The sequence below is a fragment of the Staurois parvus genome, unplaced genomic scaffold, assembly GCF_062004578.1.
Source record: "Staurois parvus isolate SC_StPar_1 unplaced genomic scaffold, SC_StPar_1.0 ptg001214l, whole genome shotgun sequence".
Taxonomy (NCBI): Eukaryota; Metazoa; Chordata; class Amphibia; order Anura; family Ranidae; genus Staurois; species Staurois parvus.
In genome coordinates, this window is record NW_028319010.1 from 18,045 (window position 1) to 31,258 (window position 13,214).

At 46.4% G+C, this 13,214-nt stretch overlaps 1 protein-coding gene across 2 annotated transcripts in view; it reads right to left on the reverse strand.

The window, feature by feature from the left end:
- The window catches only part of POFUT1 (protein O-fucosyltransferase 1), an 18,060-nt gene continuing 4,846 nt past the window's right edge, over positions 1 to 13,214 (reverse strand). Inside the window, exons 3-7 of one of the 2 annotated variants that reach the window (XM_089660203.1) lie at positions 10,024 to 10,206; positions 9,105 to 9,217; positions 6,308 to 6,500; positions 3,997 to 4,272; positions 1 to 3,880 (exon numbers count right to left, since the gene is read on the reverse strand). In XM_089660203.1, the coding sequence (XP_089516329.1) occupies positions 3,692 to 3,880; positions 3,997 to 4,272; positions 6,308 to 6,500; positions 9,105 to 9,217; positions 10,024 to 10,206 (954 nt within the window). In that variant the 3' untranslated portion in view covers positions 1 to 3,691. The remainder of the gene's footprint in view (positions 3,881 to 3,996; positions 4,273 to 6,307; positions 6,501 to 9,104; positions 9,218 to 10,023; positions 10,207 to 13,214) is intronic. The other variant, XM_089660204.1, reaches the window with a different exon arrangement.

Sequence of the window (13,214 nt, forward strand, 5' to 3'; positions counted from 1 at the left end):
TAAACTCGAATATATTTTATTATACAAATCGATACAAAATAAGTGATAGAAAATCTTCATGGTAAACATTAGGATTCGTTATGTGCCTATAGACTGATGGAAGTGTAACTCCACCCGACAAACGTGTTATCCCGGCACCAACATGGCGGCACACGTGTGCTAGTACACAGCCATGGACTGGCGTCAGGAAAGGAAATCCTATGGCTGGGAAATCGGTAGATCTGTTATCGATTATCTGCAAATGTTGCTTATTCTTGTACAGACTCTTGAAGTAACTCCAGACCCAAAGGGAGAGGAAGGACTGGCACTCAGTGCTGGGTGTGAGATGAAGACACTGGATCCCATCCATACATGACATGGAGGCATCGGATCCCATCCAGGCATGACATGGAGGCACCAGATCCCATCCAGGCATGACATGGAGGCACCAGATCCCATCCAGGCATGACATGGAGGCACCAGATCCCATCCAGGCATGACATGGAGGCACCAGATCCCATCCAGGCATGACATGGAGGCACCGGATTTCATCCAGGCATGACATGGAGGCACCGGATCCCATCCAGGCATGACATGGAGGCATCGGATCCCATCCAGGCATGACATGGAGGCACCAGATCCCATCCAGGCATGACATGGAGGCACCAGATCCCATCCAGGCATGACATGGAGGCACCGGATCCCATCCAGGCATGACATGGAGGCATCGGATCCCATCCAGGCATGACATGGAGGCACCAGATCCCATCCAGGCATGACATGGAGGCACCAGATCCCATCCAGGCATGACATGGAGGTACCGGCTCCCATACATACATGACATGGAGGCACTGGCTCCCATCCATACACAACATGGAGGCACCGGATCCCATCCATGCATGACTTGAAGGCACCGGATCCCATTCATGCATGACTTGAAGGCACCGAATCCCATCCATGCATGACTTGAAGGCACCGGATCCCATCCATGCATGACTTGAAGGCACCAGATCCCATCCATGTATGACTTAAAGGCAGCGGATCTCATGCATACATGACACAAGGACACCGGTTCCCATCCATACATGACACGAAGACACCGAATCCTATCCATACATGAGACAATGACACCATCTCCCATTCATATATGAGATGAAGACACCGGATCCCATCCACACATGGCATGAGGACACTGGATCCCATCCATACATGACAGGAATACACTGGCTCCCATCCATACATGACATTAGGACACCGGATCCCATCCATGCATGACTTGAAGGCACTGGATCCCATCCATGCATGACATGAGGACACTGGCTCCCATCCATAAATGACATGAAGACACCAGATTCCATCCATACATGACACGAGGACACCGGCTCCCATCCGTACATGACATGAGGACACTGGATCCCATCCATGCATGACATGATGATACCGGATCCCATCCATCCATGACATGAAGACACTGGATCCCATACATACATAACATGAAGACACTGGATCCCATCCATCCATGACACGAAGACACTGGATCCCATACATACATAACATGAAGACACTGGATCCCATCCATCCATGACACGAAGACACTGGATCCCATCCATCCATGACACGAAGACACTGGATCCCATCCATCCATGACACGAAGACGCTGGATCCCATCCATACATGAGGCAGACGACTTCCCTGGTAGGACAATGGACACTTCAAAAGCCTGTACACGCATGCTGAACCCCGGCCAGTCATTCTTCCTCTTTGTTACAGATGTCAGCTGGAATTACACTTGAATGGCGTGTCCTGCTCAGTAATGCCACATACAAGGGGTGAGATCACATGGGGCCATCGAAAGTCAGTCAAGAGAACCTGTCACTTTGCCGATCCAAGCTGAAGTGAAAGGTTCTCCATACATCACTAATTGGCTCGCTGCACCTCTATGCTGCTCCATTCATCAGTTAGAGTATCCTGGAAAAAAAATGGTATTCTTGAGTACAGGAGATCATGTGATTTTATCCTCTTTCTCCTTATGGCCAATATCCAGACCTGAACACTGTCACATGGAGAAGGGAGACCATCATTAACCCCGTGTAAGCTCCAAAAGCAACCAACACTGAGCTTACACAGACTCTGTGCTCCTGCTGATGGAAGCAAAGGGATGGAATCCTTATAAATAAATAAAAGGAGCCACCAGACAATTCCAGACAGTACTTCCACCTACAGGCCGGTCCAGCCAATGGCAGGTTGGTGGCTGCACAGAGGACAAGGGGTGGGCAGGAGGGGCAGCTGCCCTGGGCGCAATGGTTTATGTAGGGATGGGGGTGCCTTCCTGACAGGAGTAACAGTGGCTGTGATTTTAACAATCCAGTGACTGCTGGGCGTAGGAACCCCTAATCATGAATGGGGGGGGGGCGCTGTTTGGCATCTTGTCCCGGCCATGCATCGGGTGTCCACACAGGGAGGAGCGTGAAGAGCCATCAGCCTGTCATTGATTTTAAAAGGCTGACAACACGGACCCCCGGAGACTCCCGGGACTCTGCACAGGTGTTCTGATCACTGCACCCATGTGAATGAGCCCCAAGGCACTAGCATTTTCTGTCCAATGGGGACACTGAACAGAGATTGGATGAAGACATTGTAGCTGTAAGCAGACTGGACTAGAAAAGTGTTAGCACCTCTGTCAGATTTTATGCCATCTGTGATCTGTGGAGAGGGATTAACCTCAGGGGAGATCCCTGTCTCAGCTCCCCATATCCCTATTATGTGTAAGTCACCCTGTGCCTGTTAGGGGTACAGGGTGGAATGTCCTGATATTGTGTAGACATGTATACGTGGGGTGGGGGTTGTTCATTGTTTACGGCCATGTGGTGCATCCCATTGTTCTATTGTGTGTCTTGCTTGGGAGCAAACTATTATGGGATGTATGTGCTTGTGTATTGGCTTGGTGGGGGGTGTCTGCTGATGGGTCTCTGGTTGCTAGATTTGGTTTGCCCTGCCCTGTGTCCATATGCAGGGAGGTGGGTTGTTCCCTTGAATGTATATATCTTGTGTCTATTTCCTGGTTTCCTCCAAGACTGGTCTCCTCTAGTCTCATATGGACAAACAGTGGTGTCCGTGGATCTGTGTTCGGACAGGGAAGCGGTAGTATAACGGAAATACCCCAGTGCAGTCAGGGTCCGGTTCCGTTACACACCGGAATACGAGAGTAGAGCAAATCTCTCAAAAGGAGACACTTGTCCAAGATGGGGTGTCCTTTTATTTTGGAGAAATTTCCTGGGTCACCAGGACAGGAAGTGAAGGGAAATCTCCCCAACGGGACCATAAAGTATAGGCTTTAACCACGACCACAGAAAGTCAGCTCCGCCAAGAAGACCCCAGGTTCTGAGACAAGGACACTTCAGATTCAGTAGAAATTAGATTTACCTTTCACAACTGGGAGGGGGAGATTTACAAAGACTGAGTGACTACCAGTGTGCGATGGTGTCAGCTGCCTTCTACCAGTTTCGGGATTCAGCCACCATGTAGGCTTCTGAATGGTGCATCCCTTAGACCTGGCCACGGTCCCAGCACAGGGCTCTCTATGACCCCTCACAGGATGACTCTGTCCTGTCTATGTAAATCTCCCCCCAAGGTTTCTCCACAGGTGAAAGTTTTTTTCTCAAAAGTCATTGGTTTAGGAATGTGTCAGTCGACCTCACATCCCCCGCCCGGTTCACAACTCATCCTGCTTCCTGCCAGGCGAGTCCATCCCAAAGAACGAGGACGGCTTTCCCTGTAGGTCCCGCTCCCGCTTCACGAAGGCGGTGAAGGACGAAACGCAGTTCCCGATGAAATGTTCGCTCTGGCCCAGGATGTAGAGGTCGATCTGGGCTACGTCCGGCTGGAGGCTGACCACTTTCACCTGGAGGGAAACAAAAAAAAAAAAAAACACTTCAGTTTACAGCACCCATATTTTACTAAAAGTCAAGCACACTCAGGAGCTGTAAAACAGCACGTGATCAGAGTGAACGGTCAGACCTCAAAGGGCCCATCGGCCCCGGAATCTCCTACCTCCTTCCCCAGGGCTTTCTGTAACTCGGCGGTGTGGGAGGTGGAGTCGGTGGCCACGTAGACGGATCGGGATTTTGTCCTCTTCACCCATTGGCTCACGGCACGTTTGATCTCTCTGAGGTCCGGGAGACACATGCTCACGGTGAGGGGCGTGGCCTTTAGGCGGTCGTAGCCGACGCACTGCGGAGAGGCCATGAAATGCGGACCGGCCGTGCCGTCACTCACCATCTTACAAGCATTTACCTGCCCAGGAAAAAACAATCAAATCTTTATTGATCCGCAGACATGAATTACGTCACAGAGAGTCAGGAGGAGGGAAATCTGTATTATACATGGAGGAATGACAGGTACATGGAGGAATGAAAGGTACATGGAGGAATGAAAGGTACATGGAGGAATGAAAGGTACACGGAGGAATGAAAGGTACACGGAGGAATGAAAGGTACACGGAGGAATGGAAGGTACACGGAGGAATGGAAGGTGAATGGAGGAATGACAGGTACACGGAGGAATGGAAGGTGAATGGAGGAATGAAAGGTACATGGAGGAATGAAAGGTACATGGAGGAATGGAAGGTGAATGGAGGAATGAAAGGTACATGGAGGAATGAAAGGTACATGGAGGAATGAAAGGTACATGGAGGAATGAAAGGTACATGGAGGAATGAAAGGTACATGGAGGAATGGAAGGTACATGGAGGAATGAAAGGTACATGGAGGAATGAAAGGAACATGGAGGAATGAAAGGTGAATGGAGGAATAAAAGGTGAATGGGGGAATGAAAGGTACATGGAGGAATGAAAGGTGAATGGAGGAATGGAAGGTGAATGGAGGAATGGAAGGTACATGGAGGAATGAAAGGTACATGGAGGAATGAAAGGTACATGGAGGAATGAAAGGTACATGGAGGAATACGTTCTATCAAGAGCTCTTCTGTGGTCAGAGCAATAGAAGAAAAAACAGCCAAAAAAATTCTATCAGGGTCCCTATCACAGACCCCCCTTTATATCAGAGTCCCCAACAAAATCTGCCTTTACATCACGGTCCCCCCTTGTTTGAGAATCCCCATCAGAGTTCCCCCTTACATCAGGGTCTCTATCAATGTCTGCTCTTACATCAGGGTCCCTGTCACAGTCCCCCTTTATATCAGAGCCCCCAACAATGTCTGCCCTTACATCAGAGTCTCTATCAGATTGAGAATTCCCATCAGAGTCTCTATCAATGTCTGCTCTTACATCAGAGCCCCCATAAGAGTCCCTCCTTACATCAGGGTCCCCGTCACAGTCCCCCTTCATATCAGAGCCCCCAACAATGTCTGCCTTTATATCAGAGTCTCTATCAATGTCTGCTCTTACATCAGAGCCCCCATAAGAGTCCCTCCTTACATCAGGATCCTCATCACAGTCCCCCTTTATATCAGAGCCCCCAACAATGTCTGCCCTTACATCAGGATCTCTATCAGAGTCCCCCCTAATTGAGAATCCCCATCAGAGTCTTTATCAATGTCTGCTCTTACGTCAGAGTCCCCAACAAATTCTGCCCTTACATCAGGATTTCCATCAGAGGCTCCCTTACATGAGAATCCCCATCAGAGTCCCTATCAATGTTTGCCTTACATCAGTGCCCCCTTACATGACATCCTCTGTCAGAGTTCCCCCCATACAGAAGAGTCTCTATTAGAGTCCCCTCTTTACATAAGTGTCCCCAACAAAAGTCTGCCCTTACATCAGGATCTCCATCAGAGACCCCCTTATATGAGAATCCCCATCAGAGACCCCCCTTACATCGGAGTTCCTATCAATGTCTGCCCTTACATCAGTGCCCCTTTACATGACATCCTCTGTCAGCGTTCCCCCCATACAGGAGACACTATATTAGAGTCCCCTCTTTACATCAGGGTTCCCATCATTGAACCCCCTTACATCAAGGTGTTCATCAGAGTTCCCCTTACATAAGAGTAAGCATCAGACTCCCCATCAGTGTCCCACCTTACATCAGAGTCCACCCTTACATTGGGGTCCTCAGAGTCCCCCCCAAAAAGTCTCCCCTTACATCAAGGACTCCATCAATGTCTTCCCTTACCTGAGAGTCCACATCAAAGTCCCCCCTTTTAATGAGGGCTTCTTTCAGAATATCCCCTTTACATCAGAGTCCCCCCTTACCTAACACAGTTTACTTTTCGGACAAGATTTAAAGTGCGCCTGTCTTCTCGTCCAATCATCTGCTGCAATGGAGGAGACTTGGGAAGACTGTCACAGCTTACATAACCCATCACTTACCCAATCCGATCCGATCCTCAGATGGACACCCACAAAGGGTCTAACGAGTAACTTCCGGATGTGCATGTCTCCCTCTTCAACAATCTTTTTGGACCATACCATGTATTTCTGCAACCCTCTGTGTTCTTCCAGGACGGGGAACTGGGCAGGGGCCCCGGGGAGGGCCAGAACCGGGTGTGTAGAGGAAGGATACCTGATAAAAAAAACAGTACCAAGAGCGCCACCTGTAGACCATTCTACCAAAAACGCAGAAATCTGTGTATTTCCAAAATACAAAAACTTTATAAATATACAGCAATCCCCAGCATTTGTTTATTGTATCCTAAATGTAAACTAACTGAGGGTTCAGGTCCGAGAGGACTGCCCAACTGCGTGACCACTGTGATTGGCTGTCACGGTGGTCACATGATTGGGAACCAGCGGGACCTAGAGATCAGGAGCTGTCCATCACACTTGGTCACCATTTTGGGAGTGCGCACTGAGCGCGCTCTCAGCACAGAAACCTTAGCCACCCATGGACATGGGGCGCAGGGTGCGGGCAATAAGACCCATTCACTTTGCCACTCTGCTTATCTGCCTCCCTCCCCTGCCACATTAAGGGGGGAGAAGCAGGTATCTGGTTTTGACAGATTTGGCCCCCCTTTTTCCCCCTGCAGCCCTTTGGGAAACTTCACAGGTCCTAGAAGACTGAGGCCCATTCACAAAGCGTGGCGCGATTGAACATGCGCAGCAGGAAACTGGTTGTGAAGCCGCAAGGCTTCACTGCCGATTTCCCTTAGTCAACATGGCGGCACCAGCACCCGACAGCCGATTTAGGAATCGGCTCGGGGTGAGGACACTGCTGGATCCCTGGACAGGTAAGTGACCTAACATTAAAAGACAGTAGCTACAGTACTTTTTATTGGGGGGGGGGGGGCGAGGGAACTCCTCTGTAACCGCATACCCGTCTAGCCCATTGCCAATAAACAGCCGGACGGGAGTGCTCCCTCCGCATGCATTGCCTGTGCGCGCTCCCTGAGAGTGCGCAGCACCACGATCTGTGACACAGATTGCTGTACAGGGCCTCTGTGTGAGGTCCCAATTCAAGTGATCCCTGATTGGCCAATCAGTGATCACATGAACAGTAGTAAACAAGCTGACATCATTGTTTACTACTTGTGAAATCTGTGAATGATCACAGAGATCACATGGTACAGGGCTATTCACAACAGCCTTGTGCCATGTGACAAGCTGTGACCAATCACAGTATTTCTCAATGGCTGCAAGAATGCAGCCAGAGAGAAATAGAAATGATTGCTTTTACAGCCTTTATGGGTGTAAAAGTAATCAGTGTAAACAAAACAAAAAAAAAAAAATCTTATAAGCAGTACAGTGTCACTATGGTGCTAGGGTGACAGTATGTAAAAAAAAAATATATAAAAAAATAAAAGAAAAATGTATAAGAACATTTTAAAAAAATTATAATTTTTTCTTATAAACTAATTTGGGTTATTTTTTTATTAACCAAAAAGATAGATGAATATATTTTGGCCAAGATTTGTGAAGAAAGATTATTTATTTGCAACATTGTAGAAGAAAAACATTTAAAAAAAAATGTTGGTCTTTTTCATTTATTTAGCAAAAAAATAAAAACCCCAGTGCTGAATAAATACCACCAAAATAAAGTTGTATCTGTCTCAAATAAATGCTAAAAATTTCATACGGGTACAGTGTTGCATGACCGCGCAATTGTCATTCAAAGTGTGACAGCGCTGAAAGCTGAAAATTGGCCTGGGCAGGAAGGGGGGGAAAGTGTCCGGACTGGAAGTGGTTAAGTAGGTTGACTATGGATTCCTCTGCCACCCCCTACATTGATCCCGGTACATTTCCTCTGCCTCCCCCTACATTGATCCCGGTACATTTCCTCTGCCACCCCCTGCATTGATCCAGGTACATTTCCTCTGCCACCCCCTACATTGATCCAGGTACATTTCCTCTGCCACCCCCTGCATTGATCCAGGTACATTTCCTCTGCCACCCCCTGCATTGATCCAGGTACATTTCCTCTGCCACCCCCTACATTGATCCAGGTACATTTCCTCTGCCACCCCCTACATTGATCCAGGTACATTTCCTCTGCCACCCCCTACACTGATCCAGGTACATTTCCTCTGCCACCCCCTACATTGATCCAGGTACATTTCCTCTGCCACCCCCTACATTGATCCAGGTACATTTCCTCTGCCACCCCCTACACTGATCCAGGTACATTTCCTCTGCCACCCCCTACATTGATCCAGGTACATTTCCTCTGCCACCCCCTACATTGATCCAGGTACATTTCCTCTGCCACCCCCTGCATTGATCCAGGTACATTTCCTCTGCCACCCCCTGCATTGATCCAGGTACATTTACTCTGCCACCCCCTACACTGATCCAGGTACATTTACTCTGCCACCCCCTACATTGATCCAGGTACATTTCCTCTGTCACCCCTACATTGATCCAGGTACATTTCCTCTGCCACCCCCTACATTGATCCAGGTACATTTACTCTGCCACCCCCTACATTGATCCAGGTACATTTACTCTGCCACCCCCTACATTGATCCAGGTACATTTCCTCTGCCACCCCCTGCATTGATCCAGGTACATTTCCTCTGCCACCCCCTGCATTGATCCCGGTACATTTCCTCTGCCACCCCCTACATTGATCCCGGTACATTTCAGTCATCCGTGATCAGCTACTTCAACATCCCCCCAAATTTTCTGGTTTCCTCAAAATGTACCATTCACACAGGTAAAGCATTCAGCTTACCTGCTCATCCAGGCATCTTTGTAATAAGCACTGAAGTTAATTCCGTCAAACAGCTCGGAGCGGATGAAATCGATGTGAAAGTGATCCCAGAATGGACCAAATGGGTTGCCATCCTTAAAAAAAAAAAAATTAAATGATCATCAAAACCTCTGGGGGGAACTGCCTGTGTCATCACATTGGGGAGTCACCCTCTCTGTGTCATAGTGACAGGAAGTGATGAGAAATCCAAATGGTGTCACCGCAACAGGTGGGAGGGGGAATGTTTCAATGGGGACACCTGCTGTACCACCGACACCAAGGGGATTTCCTCTCATTTGGAGAAGTTTCCTCACTTCCTGTTCTGTCTTCTGGACAGGAAGTTAAGAGGAAATTTCTCAACATAGATTATAATTATTTCACACTCCATCCAAAACTGAGCTGACTATAGACACGTGGTGCCTCTAGACAGTGGACATGGAAAGCTGAACTTTAGGATCATCACATGCTGTCTAAATAGGAGGGTCATGTGTGTTTCTCCTGGAATCTTGACGTGGTTTGTGTATTTCTTCCAGATCTGTGCAATAATCCAGTGTGACACTTTACTTCCTGTGATAAAGACCGCTCACTGCAACTCTTTATACTTGTGCTGGGTGTCTGGTCTCGTCTCCGCCCCCTTCTGTAGTTTTCTGCAGGCAGTCTGCAGCGGGAGGAGCCTTCTGGGCCCCTCCCACAGCTATTCTCTCTGCACAGGCTATGTACAGCACAGTGATGATGTCACTGATACTTATATACGGTAATATCTGGGTTTGTGAAGGCATTTGTACCCCTTGTGGCAACGTTCTGTTCCTGGAGGTTAGAGTTAAACATCCCATAAACATTCACACTTTCTGGATAACAATAGCTCACGGAATGATCTGCCTGTCAATCAATTCTCATTCACCTTCATTGGACAGGACTGCTGGTCGGAGCTCCTCTTGGCAGCCGCTGTGAAGCAATAGGCCACACGCTTGTCCGCCGGCCAGTGTCTGGGGGCCAGTTTCTCCATGAAGTCCTCCATGCTCATCACTCGGTGATACTTCTGCAGGGGAGCCAACTGGAAGAACTCCTCATACGGAACGTGAGTCTGGAATACAGGAAGATTAGCAGCATTGGGAAAGCGCTGTGGTCATATATATATATGTGTGTATGTATGTATGTATGTATGTGTGTGTATATAAAAATATATATATATATATATATATATATATATATATATATATACACACACCGTGTTCCAAATTATTATGCAAATTCTATTTAAGTGTCACAAAGATGAAATATTTTGTTTTTCAGTGTAACTCATGGATGGCATTGTGTGTCAGGGCTCTTTTGATCACTGAAAACAATCTTGGACACCTGTGATAATTAGATTGGCTGGTGAGCCCAATTTAAGGAAAAACTACTAAAGGAGGGGGTTCCACATTATTAAGCAGAGCACCATTTTCAAGCAATATGGGGAAGAAAAAGGATCTCTCTGCTGCCGAAAAGAGTGAAATAGTTCGAAGCCTTGGACGAGGGATGAAAACATTCGATATTTCAGGAAAACGTAAGCACGATCATCGCACTATGAAGAAGTGGATGGTTGGTGGGCGGCCACCCTGTTCCAACAAGGCTGCGACGTCAGCAAGGCGGTGGTGGAGTCTTGTTTTGGGCCGGAATCATGGGAACAGAGCTGGTCGGCCCCTTTAGAGCCCCTGAAGGTGTAAAGATGACCTCTGCAAACTATGTGGAGTTTATGACTGACCACTTTCTTCCCTGGTACAGAAGGAAGAACTATGCTTTCCGTAATAAAATCATCTTCATGCATGACAATGCACCATCTCATGCTGCAAAGAATACCTCTGCATCAATGGCTGCTATGGGGATAAAAGGAGAGAAAGTCATGGTGTGGCCTCCATCCCCCCCTGACCTCAATCCTATTGAGAAGCTTTGGAGCATCCTCAAGCAAAAGATTTATGAGGGTGGGAGGAAGTTTATATCCATCTGGGAGGCTATTCTGACATCTTGCAAACAAATTCAAGCAGAAACTGTCCAAAAACTCTCAAGTTCAATGGATGGCAGACTTGTGATCTGCTATCAAATAAGGGGTCCTATGTTACAATGTAACGTGACCGCTTCAAATGTTTAAAAAATTAAAATGTTGTTAAAAGTTTGATTGAAATAGCTTTTGATTTCAGTAAATATGCTGCAAACACAACAAATGACAATTTTCAGTTCTTTACAACCTATAAAGTGTTTTGAAACTTCCTGTGCGGAATAATCCGGAACACAAATCCTGTTATCATTAGGAGGTTTGTTGAATAAAATGTGAATTGTACTCTTCTAGTTGTAACCTGAGAATTCTGCCGACTGTTATTTACATCAATTATTGAGGGAAATGAGAAAAATATCATTTGCAGAATAATTTGGAACACGGTGTATATATGTATGTATGTATATATATATACAGTGGGGATCGAATGTTTGGGCACCCCAGCTAAAAATTTGTATTAATGTGCATAAAGAAGCCAAGGAAAGATGGAAAAATCTCCAAAAGGCATCAAATTACAGATTAGACATTCTTATAATATGTCAACAAAAGTTAGATTTTATTTCCATCATTTACACTTTCAAAATAACAGAAAACAAAAAAATGGCGTCTGCAAAAGTTTGGGCCCCCTGCAGAGTTCATATCTTGTACTGCCCCCTTTGGCAAGTATCACGGCTTGTAAACGCTTTTTGTAGCCAGCCAAGAGTCTTTCAATTCTTGTTTGAGGTATCTTTGCCCATTCTTCCTTACAAAAGTCTTCCAGTTCTTTGAGATTTCTGGGCTGTCTGTCACGCACGGCTCTTTTAAGGTCTATCCATAGATTTTCAATTATGTTGAGGTCAGGAGATTGTGAAGGCCATGGCAAAACCTTCAGTTTACGCCTCTTGATGTAATCCCCCGTGGATTTCAAGGTGTGTTTAGGATCATTATCCATTTGTAGAAGCCATCCTCTCTTTAACTTCAGCTTTTTCACAGATGGCATCAAGTTACCATCCAAAATTTGCTGAAATTTTATTGAATCCATTTTTCCTTCTACTCGTGAGATGTTCCCTGTGCCACTGGCTGCAACACAACCCCAAAGCATGATTGATCCAACCCCATGCTTCACAGTTGGACAGAGGTTGTTTTCATTAAATTCTGTGCCCCTTCTTCTCCAAACGTACCTTTGCTCATTCCGGCCAAAAAGTTCAATTTTAACCTCATCGGTCCACAGAACTTGTTTCCAAAATGCATCAGGCTTTTCTATATGTTCATTTGCAAAGTTCAAACGATGATTTTTGTGGTGAGGACGTAGAAGAGGTTTTCTTCTGATGACTCTTCCATGAAAACCATATTTGTACAAGTATCTCTTTATAGTGGAATAGTGACCACAACTCCAGTGTCTGCCAGATCTTTCTGGAGGGATCGTGCAGTCAAACGTGGGTTTTGAATTGTTTTTCTCACAATCCTGCGAGCTGTTCTGTCTGATATTTTTCTTGGTCTTCCAGATCTTGCTTTAACTTCCACTGTTCCTGATGACTGCCATTTCTTAATTACATTCCGAACAGAGGATATTGACATCTGAAAACGCTTTGCTATCTTCTTATAGCCTTCTCCAGCTTTCAGTTTTCTAGACAACTGCTTAGAAGAACCCATGGTGCTGATTGTTGGGGCAAGGTCAGATTAGTCTGGGCATTTAAAACCTTTGAGATTGACATCACCTGGTCTTCCCAGACGATGATTGAGAACAATCCATGACACTGGCAGGTCTCAGCTTTGCAAAGGGGGCAGTGCATGCTATAAATTCTGCAGGGTGCCCAAACTTTTGCAGACGCCATTTTTTTGTTTTCTGTTATTTTGAAAGTGTAAATGATGGAAATAAAATCTAACTTTTGTTGACATATCATAAGAATGTCTAATCTGTAATTTGATGCCTTTTGGAGATTTTTCCATCTTTCCTTGGCTTCTTTATGCACATTAATACAAATTTTTAGCTGGGGTGCCCAAACTTTCGATCCCCACTGTATATATATACACACACGTGAATTAAAGCCAGTTCCCGGGTTGTAGTTTATCTATAGACG